General features: G+C 48.7%; 6 protein-coding genes across 6 annotated transcripts; 3 read left to right on the top strand and 3 right to left on the bottom strand.

Annotated features, from left to right (window-relative positions):
- Positions 1-23: 23 nt before the first annotated feature.
- Positions 24-4,513, bottom strand: GIQ15_05803 (INT1; the record flags this gene model as incomplete). Its single annotated transcript, XM_033553220.1, has 4 exons — positions 24-620; positions 685-1,427; positions 1,485-4,374; positions 4,442-4,513. 4 exons carry the CDS (start codon positions 4,511-4,513, stop codon positions 24-26), a joined length of 4,302 nt encoding a protein of 1,433 aa, XP_033404364.1.
- A 600-nt stretch (positions 4,514-5,113) lies between these two features.
- GIQ15_05802 (ATP-dependent RNA helicase mrh4) lies at positions 5,114-7,084 on the top strand (the record flags this gene model as incomplete). Its single annotated transcript, XM_033553219.1, has 1 exon — positions 5,114-7,084. One exon carries the CDS (start codon positions 5,114-5,116, stop codon positions 7,082-7,084), a length of 1,971 nt encoding a protein of 656 aa, XP_033404363.1.
- Positions 7,085-9,189: 2,105 nt separating this feature from the next.
- GIQ15_05801 (histone-lysine N-methyltransferase set9) lies at positions 9,190-11,472 on the bottom strand (the record flags this gene model as incomplete). Its single annotated transcript, XM_033553218.1, has 4 exons — positions 9,190-9,252; positions 9,302-9,446; positions 9,851-11,307; positions 11,377-11,472. 4 exons carry the CDS (start codon positions 11,470-11,472, stop codon positions 9,190-9,192), a joined length of 1,761 nt encoding a protein of 586 aa, XP_033404362.1.
- A 1,779-nt stretch (positions 11,473-13,251) lies between these two features.
- On the bottom strand, positions 13,252-13,689 carry GIQ15_05800 (uncharacterized protein; the record flags this gene model as incomplete). Its single annotated transcript, XM_033553217.1, has 2 exons — positions 13,252-13,540; positions 13,607-13,689. 2 exons carry the CDS (start codon positions 13,687-13,689, stop codon positions 13,252-13,254), a joined length of 372 nt encoding a protein of 123 aa, XP_033404361.1.
- A 245-nt stretch (positions 13,690-13,934) lies between these two features.
- Positions 13,935-14,631, top strand: GIQ15_05799 (peptidyl-prolyl cis-trans isomerase; the record flags this gene model as incomplete). The annotated part of the gene is made up of 4 exons (XM_033553216.1): positions 13,935-13,937; positions 13,988-14,397; positions 14,455-14,571; positions 14,622-14,631. 4 exons carry the CDS (start codon positions 13,935-13,937, stop codon positions 14,629-14,631), a joined length of 540 nt encoding a protein of 179 aa, XP_033404360.1.
- A 1,066-nt stretch (positions 14,632-15,697) lies between these two features.
- GIQ15_05798 (uncharacterized protein) lies at positions 15,698-16,507 on the top strand (the record flags this gene model as incomplete). The annotated part of the gene is made up of 1 exon (XM_033553215.1): positions 15,698-16,507. The coding sequence occupies one exon, from the start codon at positions 15,698-15,700 to the stop codon at positions 16,505-16,507; it is 810 nt and encodes a 269-aa protein (XP_033404359.1).
- Between the last annotated feature and the right edge of the window lie 508 nt (positions 16,508-17,015).

Here is a 17,015-nt window from a genome sequence, read left to right as displayed (position 1 = left end):
TGAAGTAAAAAGAAAAGGGCCTTTTAGAAGATAAGTGATCGAGTCTTTTGGCGTCGAGCCTCTTGCGCACTAATGTTGGGCTGTGATAGTTGATGTTGATGTCTAGGGCGTGGAACGCCTGAGGGAGTTGGTCGAGCAGCCTGAGCTATATGTTGCTCCTTTGGCGGAGGCGGAGGCGCATATGAATGCCTAGAGGTCATTTTATCCTCGTGTGATGGCTTGTTGGCGTTGAGATTCTTCTCGCGGCGGAGAATGAGTTCAGTCCAAGGCTTAACTTGGCCGCTTCCAGAGGCATAACCCTTTCCAACGGTCTCGGCGAGAACTTTCATCCAGCCGTCTTTTTCGACTCTGCTGTCGGCGTAAAAGTCAATGACCTCTCCGTTACCGAAGCGAATTCTGAAGCCTTCTTCAACAAACATGTATCCTTCCTCTTCCTCAGCAAAGGCAGATTTGCGTCTTCGGCCACCCTTTGCGGAGGTCTCTTTCTGAGTAAGGGAGGACTTGTCGTCAATCAGCTTCATAGCCTTTGCCAAGTTGATGGTGGCGCGAGGTTGACGAGTAACCTCATGGAATGCAGTCAATTTAGATCCTTGCAGTTTGAATAGACGACGACGCCAGTACTACGTGATACGTTAGCATTTGGGAATCAATCAACATCTGGAAAACGTAGGACAGATAACTTACAGGACAATCGCCTCCTTGCTGGGACAAGAATCCTTCCCAGGATCTTGAAGCTGTATGATCGGCTTCTCTCATTTCTCGGATACAGGCGTTCATGCTCTTGGGCATATCATCGTCAGTTGCGCCTTTGGGCTTTGGAACATACAACAATTGAAGCTCTAGGGTGCCAATTTTGTAAGGTGGTCGACGTGGAGTTCCTGAACCAGCAGTAGCTCCGGTGCTACGTTTGCTCTTCACACTGCTCACAGTTTCATCGACTGCCCATTCGTTGAAGCATGTTACATCAACGGTGAGCGGGCGACCAAATGCCTGCTCTTCAAAATCGGCGAGCGAGACATAAGCACGTGCAAAGCTTCCGTCTTTGTCAACAACCTTGCGAATTTTCTCCCACGGATCGACAATATTGGCCAGAGCCTTTTCTTCGGCTTGTCTTTTCTGTAGTTGTTGTGCCTCTTGTTGTTGACGAAGTTCCATCTCTCGGCGTTTCTTAGGAGAGGCAAAAACGCGGCTAAAGGTAGAGGCTTTCTGTGGTTTAGTTGCTTTAGCTGGAGAAGCGGGCCGAACCGGCTGCGGCTTGGGCTTGATTTGGTCCGGTTTCATTTGCAGAGTTAATTGAAACTCAAGCTCTTGCATCACGACTAGTTCGAACTCTTGTCCAATAGGGGCTGCTTTGCCTAATTCCAGGCACGCTGTTGTAACACAATGCAACCCGTTGTCAAGTGTGAGCGAGAAATAGGATCGTTCACCTAAAACGGACACATTAGTATTGCTGTGTACTGGATAACATGTGTCAGAACGCTTACCTCTAGGGAGGGGAAGATCCAAGTCCTTCGCGCCCACCACTTTGACGAACAATCTTCCGCGGTCACCTTCTCCTTCAGTGGTATCAGCGGTATCTACGGCATCTGCAGTTTCAGCTTCAGCTTCCACGGCCGCGTTCGGTGCTTCCTTGATACTACTCTCTTGTCCTGGCAAGGGAGGAACGGATTCATTCGCAATCTTCTTTCGAGGCATGGCTCCTGCAATTTTAATGCTTTGGCGCCTCGATTTGGTGGTCCATGGCTCAGTCGTCCATGTCTGCTGGCTACCTTTTCTAGGAGAGTTTGGCGCGGTTAGGGATTGGGTATTGCCGCTGGTCGACTCGTCATCTGGGTGGCTGCTGGCAACTACCACTTTCGTGTTTTGCCTCATTAGGTAGCCTCTCTGTTTATTTATAGTTGTGTCAGCTGTATGTTCATATGTGGAATAACGCAAAGTGTCTTGTGTCTGGTTGTCTGTTTTCGATACTGGGTATGTTGAGACTTGAGAGAAAGGAATATCAAATGCTACCTTTTGAGCCTCCATAACGCGATCGAATTCGGCATCTAGACCAAAACCATCATTGCCTGAATCCATAGGGATGTCAAGCTTGACAAGTGAGCTGATTCGCATCTTTTCTAATGATGGCAGTGTTTCCGTGGTCTTGGTTTCCGCAGAAGCGTCCGCTTCACCAGTCTCCTCATGGAGAGACTTGTCGAGCTGGGGTAGACGTGGCGTGAATTCCTCAATTGGCGAAACTGGAACATCGTGGCCGCTAACCCTACGGCGAGTTGCTGCCATGGTGCTCGCATCAGCTGGGGTCAATGAGGTTCGTGTCTTATAAGTACCTCCAGGCGCTTTGATAGTGGCAATTGGTTCAGGGACAATAAGCGACCTGTCGGGCGACTCCTCTGGCGAGACTGGATGACGGATAACGGAATCAGGGGTACCTGGACGGTTGAGAGACTCGCGGATGGATGTAAAGTCAAGGCGGGAAGTTTGGCCAGGTTGCTCTTCAGCAGGAGGTGTGGACTGATCAATATAGGACATGAACTGCATATCGAATTGGTGATCTCCATTAGTGCCCGAAAGGGTGGATGCAAGTAAATCATGTTCCGAATAACGAGGGGAATGGGCTGTCTTGGTTGGAGTTAGCTCGGAAGATTCCATCTCAAAGCTACGCGAAGCCTCTGGAGGTGTTTGCACATCATCCTTGGAAGTGTAAGAATAGCGGCTGCTAGAATCATCTGCGATGAGGTGTTGAGACTCAGCGTGATCGGTCTCCTCATTGGTATCGTCCGCAGTGAAGCTAGGGACAGAATAAAGATCAATATCCTCTTCATCTTCCTCGTCTTTAATGATGACTGTTTCATCTTCGATGGGCTGGTCAGTCTCAAGAGAAGGGATTGGGACATCCGGGTCGAAGGTCAATGCATTGTACGTCCCAGAGTTGTGTGACACATCACCGAAGTCAGGCTGCTCGTTAGAAGCATCCTGGTCGTTTTTCATGTTTTTCAAAATCGACTCACGTGAAATCCGTGGTGACTCAATGGCAGTGGACTCATCATGGTCTTCTGAGAGATGGCTGCGTTCCAATTCGCGTTCAACACTTCGTTCCTTTGCTCCAGCGCGTCTCATTCGTCTCTCACGCTGGGTTTCAGCATCAGATTGATGGCTATGGTCGCCTGCCATCATCAATTTCAAGCGATCTTCAAGCGACAGAGAGTTGCGACCTGTGCCACTAATCTCGGCTTTCGAATATGAAGCGGGTCTGAGAGGCTGTGGCATGTCACGCTGAGCACTGCTCCCACGCTCAAAGGCTGCGGTTAAACCGGGGCTGGGTGAGCTGCGGGACGCCTGAGGAGTCGCTTGGGATGGAGGGAGAGGTGGAAGTGGTCGACGCTCTCCGTTAGAATCCAAGGATTCGATTCGATTCTTGAACGGGGTAGAATCTCTGGAGCTCGGTCTGATATCAGGCCCTGGGCTTCCAAAGTCGTCACTAAATGGGTCATCATCACTGCCTGCTGCATCATCGTTTGCACTGGCGGGGCTCATGTATCGCCATTCGTCTGGAAGAACCACTGGCGTTTTATCTGTATCTTCAAGGGACGCGTCAAAGCTGTCCTCAATCTCCATAGAATAACCGTGGTCGAAGCTATCTTCATTACTAGCATCTTCATAGCTCCCTTCGCGTGAGCTAGCTATTGATGAAGGAACTGGTGTCGTCATTTCGTATTCATTGACTTGAGGGGGAGCGGCGTCGAATGTAACACTCTTCGTCTGGCGGTGATAGCTGTAACCTTCGGAATTCATACTCACTCTACTCTCATCGCCTTCATCGGACCAAATTTCGCGTCGTGGGTCGAATATGGCTGATCGGCTTCCAAACCGGCTCCCTCTAGACAAGGAGGATTTACCCGGGGATTGGGATGAAGGCGATTTTATTGGCGAGCTAGAGTCATCTCCGGTCTTGGATGTAGCTGGTGGCGTCCCCATGCCCTCGCCGCTATTTCTAAATCCTCCAGTTTGTGATGGAAGCTGACGACGGGCATCAACCTGGTTCGTTCCTTCTTGGCTGTTTTGAAATTGTCGGCTGAGAGGTCTGCCACCTGCTAGAGGCCTCTCCAAAACTTGGATGTGGCTGGGATCATATTCTTGCTTATGCTCTCTCGCAAACATGCTGCTATTCTTAACACGAGAAGCGCGCATCAAATTCTCAATTGAGGATCGTTTACTCGGAGACGAAGTCATCGAGGACCCTTCATATGGATCGGTGTTTTCATGGGCCACCCTGTATGGGGACCCGGGGTCACGACCTTGCCAGAAGCGTCGTGGAGAGGTAGGATTATTTATTGGTGAATTTTCAAATGGCGATGATTCATTGCTCGCCGGATCCTGTTACTTATATTAGGCCAAAGTTCAAGTATAGCCAGGGGAAAGCAGATTAAGTTTTTCAGCGTACCTTCCAGCTGGGAGAGTTGCGCTTGTGAGCCACTGGGCTAAGCTCAGATAGAGGGCGCTGACTCGGGGCCATATTTTAAAATAGAATCTATTTCATGAATTCAGTCAGTATACATGATATTCACAAGGTCGCGATCCTCTTCGATCTCGACGATCTGGCGATCGTACCTTGAGAAAATGGATCAAGCAAGGGCTAGCTGCAACCCTGCGGTGTAATAGTCCTCGTTATGATCTCCCGCGATCGAGAATCAAAGGAATCTCGCCGTGGACGCGGACAATGGAGATGAAATTCCACAAAGAATGAGAATATAGATTTCGAGTCGCGAGTGACAACAAATAGAGTAGAACTGGACTGCAGCGCTGCGCGCGGTGTTGCTAACGAATGATCGAACAGAAAGAAAGCTGCAAGAGCAGGGAATATCTGCAGTGCGAAGAAGAGATAGTTTTCGTGGAGGGGAAGAAGTTGTGGATGGTTCGAGGGTAGAAGAGGAGTTGATATAAGCTGTTGACAAATAGAACGCAATAGGCAATTTGTTGCCATGACAACGCGCTTACTAACTGCTTACTAACACGGAACGGCGAAACCTTTCGGAGAAATTTTATATCTTTAAGACGACCAGGATGAAAAGGTAAGATTCGACAGCGTTTTACATATCCCCGCGAGAAAGACGAGATGCTGTCGTCGCGCGTTCCTCTCGGGCCCAGGTCTATGTGCCTATACTGCCAGATCAAACGCGCAACTCTCCCGCACGTCACCGAGACCCTGCAGCCATGGAGCCAGCTCGCCAGGTCTGCGTCAACCTTCGCTCGCCGAAAGCCCGCCTCCCGAATGAGGCTCTCCCCGAACGTCTCCAAGTCAGCACTGCCTGATGCAAAATCTAAGAAGCCGGACCGCTTCCAGAATGGGCCCTGGAGTGCGACTAATCAGACCCGTGTGCGCCTGCGAGATAACGCTCGTCCCAGGTCAGACGCTGAGCTTAAAAGAGCAGCAAAGCCTGGCAGATTCAAGGAGCAAGCCCAGGAGAAGGAAAAAGATGAAGATTCATGGATCAAGCCTTTGAAAATGCAGATTGCCCTTACACCTGTGCCTTATAACCGTCGCATGGCAATCAAAGAGAAGATTGCAGATATCACATCCTTTGACCAGTTTCCTCTCCTCGATGTTGTTCGCGAGGCGGTATATAAGAATGCCCTATCTGGCATGGAGGATATTACCCCAACCCCTATACAGCGTGTGGCCATTCCGGCGTTATTGGGCCACAACAACAAAATTCCTGCTACCGCTCCCCAGGATGACCACGCGCCGAAATACGACCAATTCCTACTCGCGGCGGAAACCGGCTCCGGAAAGACTCTCGCGTACCTTGTTCCGGTTATAGACGCTCTCAAGCATGGAGAGGCTTTTCAAAAGGAACAAGATAAGATAGAGGCGGACGAAAAGGCAAGGAAACAAGCGGAGGAGAAGGCTTTGAGAGAAAGGAATAACGTCTTTGAGCTTGAGTCTCCCGAGCTGACCACCCCAGATACGCACCCTGATGTTGCAAAGCCAAAGGTTATAATCCTCGTTCCCACCTCGGAACTCGTCAATCAAGTGGGCCAGCTGGTGAAACAGCTATCCCACACCGTCAAATTCCGCTCCGCTCTCATCAATTCATCTCAGACGCCCCGCAGAATTCGGAATAGTTTATTCAATCCGGCCGGATTAGACGTCCTTATCAGCACTCCACATCTTGTTAGCTCGATTGCCGAATCCAACCCATATATCTTAAGCCGTGTCACCCACATCATCGCAGACGAGGCGGACTCCCTTTTCGATAGATCCTTTGCTCCAATCACCAACTCCATAATAGAGAGAGCAGCATCATCTTTGAAGCAGCTGATTCTTTGTTCCGCCACTATCCCACGACATTTGGATAACCGTTTGCGCGAGTTATATCCTAACATTCGAAGACTCGTCACTCCGAATCTTCACGCCATTCCTCGAAGAGTCCAACTCGGTGTTGTTGATGTTGACAAAGAACCCTACCACGGGAAAAAATCCCTTGCATGCGCCGACGTTATATGGTCACTAGGCAAGGCGGGAAGCGGCGACGAGGCCGATGCCTTTGCACGTATTACCGGAAGCTCGGAGATGAGGCATATAATTGTGTTTGTGAATGAGCGCGAAACCGCCGACGAGGTAGCTGATTTTCTCTCCTCAAAGGGAATTGATGCTGTTTCCTTAACCCGCGACACACCCGAAAAACGACAAGCCGAGATCCTGAACGAATTCACGCAGGCGAAACTGCAGCTCTCAGAGGATGACAAGAAATTGCTTATGAAGAGCAAGAAATTCGATTCAGAGGCAGTCCCCTTCCTGCGGGCCGATGAACCCAAGAAACCTGATACCAACTCAAAGTCATTAGCAAACACGAAAGTACTTGTGATCACTGATCTAGGATCTCGAGGAATCGACACTGTGGCCGTGAAAACTGTGATTCTATATGACGTTCCGCATTCAACCATCGACTTCATCCACCGCCTCGGCCGTCTAGGTCGCATGGGCAGGAGAGGTAGAGGTATTGTCCTCGTTAATAAGAAGGATAGGAAGGACGTCGTCAAGGGTGTCCGTGAGGCGATGTTTAGAGGCCAGGCACTGATTTAACGCGACAATCTCCGATTTTTTTTGCACCATTTTTACATATAAACTTGTTTGATTCTTGTCCTGTATTATACACCATTTGTTAATATGGCATCAAACAACTGGCGCTGGTTAAAATACTTTGTATGATAGTTACTACCTGATCGGCGGCGTTATGAGTCAAATCATCTAATTATTTTTGGAGTTTTGGGTCATAGCTAAGCAATAGATATATACTAATGAAAGCTTCGAATGATTGAACCCATTTCCAACATTGTGAACTTCGTGGGAGTACTAGCGTAAGAATCGCTAACATCAAATATTCTACGTTAGATAGTTTTTTAAAACGACGTTTAGCTAGAGACCAAATATAAAACAAATACAAGTAGCAACCGCACTACAAGCTGTAGTCTGGCAATAAACATGTCTTCGTTGAGTAGGAGTCTAATATACATATCTTACAGAATACAAAAAGCTCTTCTAGCTCGCAATATACAACAAACAACTAATCTAGCAAGCAAGTACACGTAACGCCTTCTCCTCCCCTCACAGCCAAATCTATGTTAAATAAAAGCAAGGAAGTCTCCAAGGGACGAATGATCAAATGAAAACCAGACCAGCCTACCCATGCCATCTACCTGTCTTAACGCAACCGCGATAAAATCTCAACTGTTCAACGCCACGAAAATGGGATCATCAATGTCTAGTTTGGCCGATTCACACAACCGCAAGGGGAGCAGCCATAGACGTGGCCGCAGACGGCAGTCGAGTAGCACCAATGAAAGCACAGCCTTGAATATGTTACTCTTAGTCGCCATTGAGTTTATGAAGATAGAAGTCGAGAATGCGAAGATACGATTGTCACAGGCGAGGAAGGAAGAGTCGCATTCCACCCCGTACGGACGGGATGAAAGATTTGCTCGAGCACAAGAGCCGGGGAGGATGGGGCATGGTGAGTGAAGGTCATTCATAGAGCGTTTTAACACGTTTGGTGACATTGAGTTAACCCATGATTCCATATACAGGACATCCAGAGTTTACGGATGAGTTCCAGGGAACAGACAGATCTCAAGAGCGGCCTCACCATGAGGTTCCAGATCTCGGTACTCAGCCAAACACGCAAGGACACCGTCGGAGATCGAGGAGAGGATCTTGATATTGGGAGTGAGATGGTGGTTTGGTGAGCACCGTGAGTGTTTGGTCTTCAGACTAAGGATGACGTGGTTTAGAATGGCCTAATCAACCTGTAAAGATGCATGGTGGGAATGAGGCATGTCGCTTATTTCCCTTCACTGCCCCTGATATGCATCATCCCGAAGAAAGGGAGGCAATCAAAAACGACCAGGGGGGTAAAACTGCATAAATAGTGCAATTATGGACAACCTACTACTCCCGGGTTAGCAAAGCTCAAGCGATGTATGTCAGGAACCGAGCGAGGGATGACAAGTGAGACAAGTAGAAACATGCGGGTGTTTATATTGGGTATTCGTCGGGGAAAGCAACATAATGCATGCAATTCGTGCATTTACACCAGAGAAGCAAACATAGAATCAAGCAAACTTCTAGCAACAACAATATAAAAGATCGCAAAATGAACTAGTAGGCATACCTGTAAAACATATTTCACCCCATGATCGACTATTCGAAACCACAGACCAATCTATCAATAGAATGGGATTCTCCAATTGGTGGAGTAACTTTCGCGACTCCATGCACGCGGTAAAGGAGTCCGAAACACAGACAGCTCGCCGGCTTGCCCACACACCTCCCGAGATATGGAGCGGGAATGATCACATTGCGGCTCGACGGCTTCGCTATCGGCGGGAGATGGCACTCACAAAAGCACAGAAGGAAAACAGGAGCCTTGTGCCAGTGGTTATGAGATACCCCGAGGGCCCTTTTTGGCCCTTCACCCTCCCCGAGAAGGATGATGCTTTCAGAGAGTATAGGCGTCAGCGTCAGCTCGATATATTCATGGCTCGTCATCCTTATTTGCAGCTTTTTCTGGACGGGAACGGTGTGCTACAAGCGTATAACTCTTATACCGGTCACTCTTTTCCGGTGTATTAATAAACCACCAACGTGCCAACGATGCGTCTTGTGCCTGAGGAGAGCCCGACCGATCGCCTTTACCCTTGTGCATTTCCTTGGTATAAGGGCGCAATGAAGGTCCTGGTTATGATGCTGGAGGTCTGATATCGTATTAAATAACACATTATAATGCAGACTACCACAGCTTACTGGTTTACTGCTGTCTGGGAGCTCGTACTGCTCGCTCATTTCTCTGCTGAGCTGCTGCAGGTCTAAGAAATGTTTCATTCGGTCGATCGCAGACATGGCAATATCCCCTAGACGCATGGGGCTGTACCCCGGTGGTATCCCGCGGCTATTCATTTCAGCAGCGCTCGTTTCAGGCCGCAATGGCGAAAACATCCACCATAAACTTTGTTCTAAACACAGGTATCTTCTAGCCGCCGGGATACCCTTCGACATGACCGAGTAACACGTCTTCCGTCTCCAATTTCACTTGCGTCAGTTTCCGTTCTCGTTTCAGATATTTCGGGAGTAGGACTCGAGGTGCTAACACCAAGTCCTCGACCACGACGATGAAGACGCGACTCATCATCATTTGTCAAAAAACGGTGAATAGTACGGTGGTCCATGACTCGTTCTTCCGTATCACGTCGACCCTCTTTGTCAGTTTTAGGCCAACGATATCCGTACAGCTTAGAGTGTCTTTCACAGCGCGGGCATTCCTTTCGAGTGAAATATGCTTCCCCTTGCACGAACCAGTCATTGCATGTTTGGCATTCGACCCAGCGATCGTAGCGTTGTGCTAGCAACTTTGTAGTCTTCGTGTAATCGCCTGGAACCCGGAATTTAGGGGGCTCGTCAACTGGGACTGGGAAGCTGCGTTTTTTGTATCGTCGTTTAGGTTTAGGGGCCGTTGTCGTAGCATCTGATTCATTTACTTCAGAAAACGCAGACAAATCGTTTTCTTCACTATCTCCAATAAGAATCTGTGGAAATGGGAGCTTGTCTTTTAGCTGAGGCAGTTTCTCGCCGATATCTAAGTCCTTGGGGATGGTATCTGTTATTCCTGGAGCAGGTGTTGTTTGGATACCTGAGCCAGGATGAGATGTTGCTGCAGTGGATCCAGAGGACTGTCCGCTGCTATTTTCAATAGAAGTGTCCCTAGAAATCCGGCCTTCTGCTGACAGTTCCTCGTCGCCAACTGGGATATCTGATGTGTCGCATCCATTGTCACGGCTGTCATCTCTAGGTAACTGGATGTCATTAGGTATCACTTCGTTAGCAGCGGGCGAGCACCCATTCGGCACTGACGAAGTCGATTCAGCCTCGGCGTCACCGGTTTCATCTGCAGATTCCTGCAACCTTAGATTTGACGATTTACGCTCCACCTTCCTTCTCTTTCCCAGAAAACCATCCGAGGCATCAGAATCTGTCTCTAGGCCGTGTTTTTCGCTGCCATTGCTCGGGGGGCTAGATGACGGCTCCAGCTCGTCAGAAAATGCGGATGCGCTGCGAACCCAGCTATTCACACGCGAGGGCGTGGGCGTTGACCAGCCGTTGCGCTGCGCCAACTCACAGCTATGGCAAAGACATTCACAGTTGTCATCGCCAAAGTAGTTATCGCCGTATGAGACGGTTATTTCATCTCCGACCTCAATATCCCGCGTGGCGACAACCTCCATGCTTTCAAACCCCCTTGTGACCAGCTTCGCGTTAGCGTTACAGTCGTGATTCGCAAATCTTGCCGGTCCCAAAAACAACGAGGCAGTCTTCTTCCTGGTTGACATGACAATACTGAAATCACGTTTTGTAAGGTCTAGATCGGTTTCCTCTTCTTTTGTGATTGAAACAAGGGTACCACTCAGGTATTTCACCGGGTGTCCGGATGATATGAACTTTCTAGCAGACACAGCAGCCTCATGTGTTAAGATAGTATACCTATTCGTTGTCGTAACCTCGAACGGGCAATCAGGGAGGTAGATGGAGATGTATTTGCGAAGATGTCGTCGAAACCATTCCTTCTCTCGCGCAGAACGAAGTTTATCGCCAAATTTCTTCAGACCTGGAAGTTCCAGGAAGGCCTTCTCAGCCTTTAACGCGTCTTTTGCAACGACTACATCGTGTAGGAGGATAGAAGTAACGCTCTCCTCGAGTATGCCCCTTACAGGGAAATATTTGGCTCTATTCTTGCGGATTGTTGTCCAGAAGTAGGCCTATATTGTGAAGAGGTTAGCATAGGTCCTTGCGCGCAGTATGCAGCCATATATCATGGGAGAACTCACTTGATCCACGAGGGTATCCGTCAAGATATCATCATACGTCGCGAGCTGAGAGAGGGTTAATCTCTCCCTCTTCTCAACCGGAGGCGTACGTGCCATCGGTATGGATCATATACCACCACGATATAATGGTGTTGAAGCCGCGAGGGTGAGGGACATAAAACGCCTCCTCAATGCTCAAGACTCAAATATAGGCCTCTTGCTCGGCGGCTGGGGCGAAACGCGACCTCCAGACAGTTGCGCTTCCAGTAGCATTGAACCAGGAGTTTCCCGCAAACCAGTGTCCTTTGGTTCAGCGAGCACAAATCCTCCTCCGTCAAATTGCAAGGAGGACTGCGCGCTCGATGTCGACGCCAGCCTTTCTAGCGCTTCGTTTCTCTCTTCTCAAGACGCCGCAAGGGGGCCAAAAGTCGAGGTCACGTGGACATATACTGTATTCAATCAGGACGCTCTTTTACCAGAAAATATACTTAATACGCCCAAAATATTCTCCCGATACACCTGCAGCGTCAAGTAAAAGCCCCTAGCAGGTTCATTCTACCTACTATACCTATAGTCAAAGGGCTATGGTCTTCACTTCCCGCCGGCGAACTTGAAGGCCCGGCACTCGGCGTATTATAAGTCCGGGTAAGAGAAAAGCGCTATCAAAAGATCGAGAAACCGCGAGCTCGACGAAGAAAACGACCTGAACGCCAGACGGTTGCGCCATGAAGCAAAGATGATACAACTAAAAGTAAGGCCTGTTGCATGTCTGCTATATGAGCTTCATTTTTACTTACTTCCCGGCCGCCAGACCCTCCTCAATTGTATCGACAACTCCGGTGCTGCCGTCGTGGAATGCGCCCAAGTACTTAGGAAAGGGAAGGCAGGGACAATAGGTTTGTCGAGTCCTACCGCTGCCTTATACCTACGAGCCATTACTGATGTTTCGTTTCTATAATTGAAGGTGACCGAATTGTCGTCGTTGTCCAGAAACAGCGTAGCTTCGGATCGGATAGCAACTCCAGCAGCTCGATTGCCAACAAAGTGAAACGAGGAGATGTCCGCCATGCTGTGATCGTTAGGACAAAGAAGGAGGTCCGACGGCCGGATGGAAGCTATATCAAGTTCGACGACAATGCGTGCGTCTTGATAAACAAATCCGGAGACCCAATCGGATCAAGACTCACCGGTTAGTTGGATGCTGACGGGATATGACTGTTTGGTATGGCTGCTAACATTGAATGATTACAGGCATCGTCGGAGCAGAACTACGAAATAAGAAATGGTCGAAGATATTGTCTTTGGCGCCGATGCATCTGTGATTTTAAATATCTGTATTATACAACATCTCTGAGGGCGTCTTTATAGCATCATTATTGTGTCATTAAATTCTAAGAAAAATCATCAAAAACGCCTGGGCCGCCTTCCCGTAGTGAAAATGTCAAATCTCCCAAGAACTCCTATCAATAACGGTGGTACGCGGTATATCCACGGACAAAATATTTCGGAACGAGCATTCGTAGTTATTGCATGTGTATGGGCCGTCCGTAGAGCGTGTGGTTGGAACTGCCGTGATCATATGACAAGGGTCGACTCAACGGAATCCGTAGGGAGTAGAGGGAGAGCGCAGTCTATATCGCAGGAACTTCAAACAAACACCTTTCCGCACGTGCAACAAACGTAGTATAATTTCTGAAATCATAGAGCTTTGTCAGAACGGAGTCGAACAGAACCAACAGCAGAGGCTTCGTATATCTCACCATTCCCGTCTCGGCAGATCGCTGCTGCGACTGGAAGAATACAGCTTCGTTCTCACCGCAGCTTGGACACAGTTTATTGGAGCGAGGAAGCTAAAATAAATTGCACTTCTTGTTAGCCAAATATTCTCCCCAAGCTTTATAAGTTGCTTTGCGCGGGCTTCGAGGGTTTTCCCAAGGCAATATGGTCTGCCGGGTCTCCGCAAAAGTCACAGCATATCTCCTCGCCGCAGAGGAGGCAAAATGGGAGACCAACCGTCGGATCATTTCCAACGTCCTGCGTTACACCTGCGGTATCGCCGACCTGGCTGTGTAGTTTGTTCTGGAAGACGCAGTATGATGTAGCGGGCTCCGCGACATGGCAGGTCCGGCAGGCGAAAACTAGGGAGTTGGTCGCGCGGTCTTCCTTTGGATAGAGCAAGTTAGAGCTAGATAGAGACATAGGTTAGCTTGTAGTCTTTCGCGGTTAGGATATAGGACTCGGGGATGCGTACCACTCGCGACAGAATTTAAAGTGGATTTGGTCGGTTCCCTGCTGTTGGACAGCGTTGCCCTGAGGAGCTGGAGATGCAGACATGGTCGATAGTAAGAAAGCTGTGATATTGTGATAGTGTGGTGTGTCAAGAAGAAATAAATGCGTAGATGCTGTATAAATGCGTATAAAATGCAGTGAATGAAGAAAAGTGAAGAAACGCGCTTACTCAGCAGTTCTCCCGCCCGCCCCCGCATTCTTTGTTGGTTTCCACCACGAGACATCGAGACGAGTCAAACAACAAACGACAGCAAGCAGATAAACGGACGGACAATATAGATATATACGCCATGGTGGGTGGTCCTTGTGCGCGGATAAGGATGACGGCTAACAGGGATCGCAGGCTGAAACAGGACTCCCCTCCGGCTGGGAGGTACGACATTCAAACTCCAAGAACCTTCCATACTACTTCAACTCGATCTCGAAGGAATCACGATGGGAACCCCCGGCCAACACCGACACGGAGAAGCTGAAGGTGTACATGGCAACCAACCACAGCGGACCGGCGGCAGCAGATCGCTTCGGGGCCGGGGGACAGACCGAGGGCAAGATCCGGGCGAGCCACCTGCTCATCAAGCACCGGGACAGCAGACGGCCGAGCAGCTGGCGAGAGTCTGATATCACACGGTCGAAGAGCGAGGCAATTGAGATACTGCGTGGTCACCAGAAGCGTATCCAGTCCGGCCAAGTTTCACTCGGCAATATCGCGATGTCAGAGTCGGATTGCAGCAGTGCTAGGAAGGGAGGCGATCTGTTAGTTGAAAAGGACGATATCGTATAAAGGTGGAATGCTGATCTGTTGATTTATAGGGGCTTCTTTGGCCGGAACGAGATGCAGGCGGAGTTTGAGCAGGCCGCTTTCGCATTGAAGGTCGGCGAGGTAAGTGATATAGTGGAAACGGCCTCGGGGGTTCATTTGATCGAACGGTAAGTGTTCTGTCGTGCATACATGATGGATTATGCTGACGGCTGTTTAGCGTTCAATAACTTGCATTCCTCTTATTACGTCCTCGGTTCTTTTATGTATTATGATTGTAAAAGCTACATCAACCCGTTCCCTCACTTCATACAACCTATTCCCCGTCATCACACCCACAGACTACCTACCATAGCATGAAGCATTAAATGTGGAGTTAATTTCTCTTAATTCTCTCTACTCTCCAGACTCTCAGCTATGCATGATTATCCACACAAGGATAATCAACTTCAATATCTCTTCCTGTTCGGCGGTATACAGACACACAGTATCCGTCTTCGACGCAAAAGTTTGGTTCCCGGTATCTGGATCTCCCAGCGCGTTATGTAAGGAGTTATGCCCTCTTTGCTTCGCCATGATACATTATACCAATACATATATACTTCCTGTCATCCAGAATCTTATTGTTCTATGAAACAAACATCAACTGGTACTGGTAGAACCAGAAACCGGACCCAAACTTCCTCTCCCTGAAAATCGTCATAGACATGGAATACTCGTAGATAAATAACGAGAGCTCTACCCCCTATTCCTATTTTCCCGCCTCTCTCTTCCATCCCCGTTCTCCTGACCATATTGTGTCTATATATCCTTGATCTTGGTGCTCTCCGTCTGATCTCTTTCTTCACTATCCTCTCCCTGTACATTTTATATACTTGTACATACCTGTCAGCATGGGAAATGGCAAGGATTTCAAGAAAGAACCTTCTAAGAGGTCCTTCACTCTTGTCATCTGGTTGCCAGAAAGACAGCCATCTGAATCCGAGGTCATCACTACCTTGGCCTCCCTTCGTCTCGGATTGTATAAATTCGTTTATGCCCTTTTCTTGCTGCTGGTCACTCGATCTAAGCTGAGCCTTGTCGACTTCGAATAAGGCCTTACTCTCTCCTTCACTATTTCACCTGAGAGTGAGATGACGTTTTGCTGGTTCTTTCCTATACAACACACTCTTTTAGAACACGCCCACGCTTTCATTTAAGTGACACTCAGTTTATAATTTGATATCAGCTATCCTTACTCTCTCTTCATTCCTTCGCCTGTTATTCCCTTCACCCCTTACTCACTTCATCACCAAAATGGCCCCTTACCCCCATCCCCCCATGTCTCCCTCATCAACTACCCCGAGCCATCCAGCTCATACGCTGTCTACCCATACCCTCCATCTACCGTTATCCACCATGGCTCTTGATCCACGGCCCCCGGCAACCCCAAGTGTCGCTGCCTTACGACCAAATCCATACAAACATCACCCTACACCCGTCTGGACTAGGTCCCCCCCAGTCATATTTGACAGACAAAAGACCATTCTTCCACGCGAGCTGTCTCTTACTGTCCCTGAAGATGTACTCCAGACATTCAACATCGTCCGCCAAAAAGCAGACGCCGCGCTCAAAGGTTTCCTCTTTCTTGAACAGAGGTATAGGTACCGCTACTATTACCTCTGTCCTCTCAAACCATTACAGCGCATCAGGAAGCACATCAACTCAATCGACAGGTTACTCAACTGGAGCACAAACCGCAACGAATTCACATCTGTGTCGGCAAAAATCCCCGCCTGCGTCATCAGCTTCAAGGTCGACGAAGCAGCGTATGCGGAGTTTACCGCCTCGTTCAACAAGTTTCGAGAGGGATACCTCCGGGGGCCATATCGCACTTGGCTCAACGCTGATTCTTACTTTGGCGCCTATATTGACGACGCTAATATGCCCATGTACACTCGGCGCATGCTTATCGAATGGTGGAATGGGTTCAGGGGGGAGATGCGGGTCTGGGAAGAAAAGGCACATTCGCTCACGCTGCCGAGCTGGCAGTCCATTATTGCAGAGCTAGCGGGTATCATCGAGGAACGTATCGATCTGCAGCGTGAATGGGACATTTGGCTTTGATGATACTATATAGGTGATTTTGACTGGAGTTGGAAACGATCAATCAGGGCGCGGTTAGACGGTGCGGAGGCTGGATCTACCTTTGATTATTTAATATGCATTTTCTTCTTTTTTTGGCTCCTCCTTGTCTATCGGCAACTTTTGGAGTATAGTGTCACCTTTGGGCTGTTCTTTTCATATTGTTGCTAGCACGCTCGTTTAATAATAGGGGCCAAGCAACTTCTAAAATCTCCATGTTCTCACTTGACCCTAGAGTTTAGAGTAAAGACGAACAAGTACGCGACATGTATACTATTGCTGCATCTACTGAGCTAAGGGAAGCAACGTAACGACGATAACGGCTTTAAAAGGCAACCCGATTTCCCCGGATAGTACTCCGTAAATCGTCCAAAATTTCATTTGCACATAAACACTAGCTAGTTAGACTGGTTGGCAAACGGAACGAAACATGAGAGCATTGGTTATACACTTTGTACGGGTATTGTTCGAATCATTACATATCTGAGTG

Source organism: Arthroderma uncinatum (genome assembly GCF_011692745.1).
Source record: "Arthroderma uncinatum strain CBS 119779 chromosome Unknown scaffold4, whole genome shotgun sequence".
Taxonomy (NCBI): domain Eukaryota; kingdom Fungi; phylum Ascomycota; class Eurotiomycetes; order Onygenales; family Arthrodermataceae; genus Arthroderma; species Arthroderma uncinatum.
Note: the sequence above shows the minus strand (reverse complement) of the source record. Positions and strands in the feature narration are given on the sequence as shown.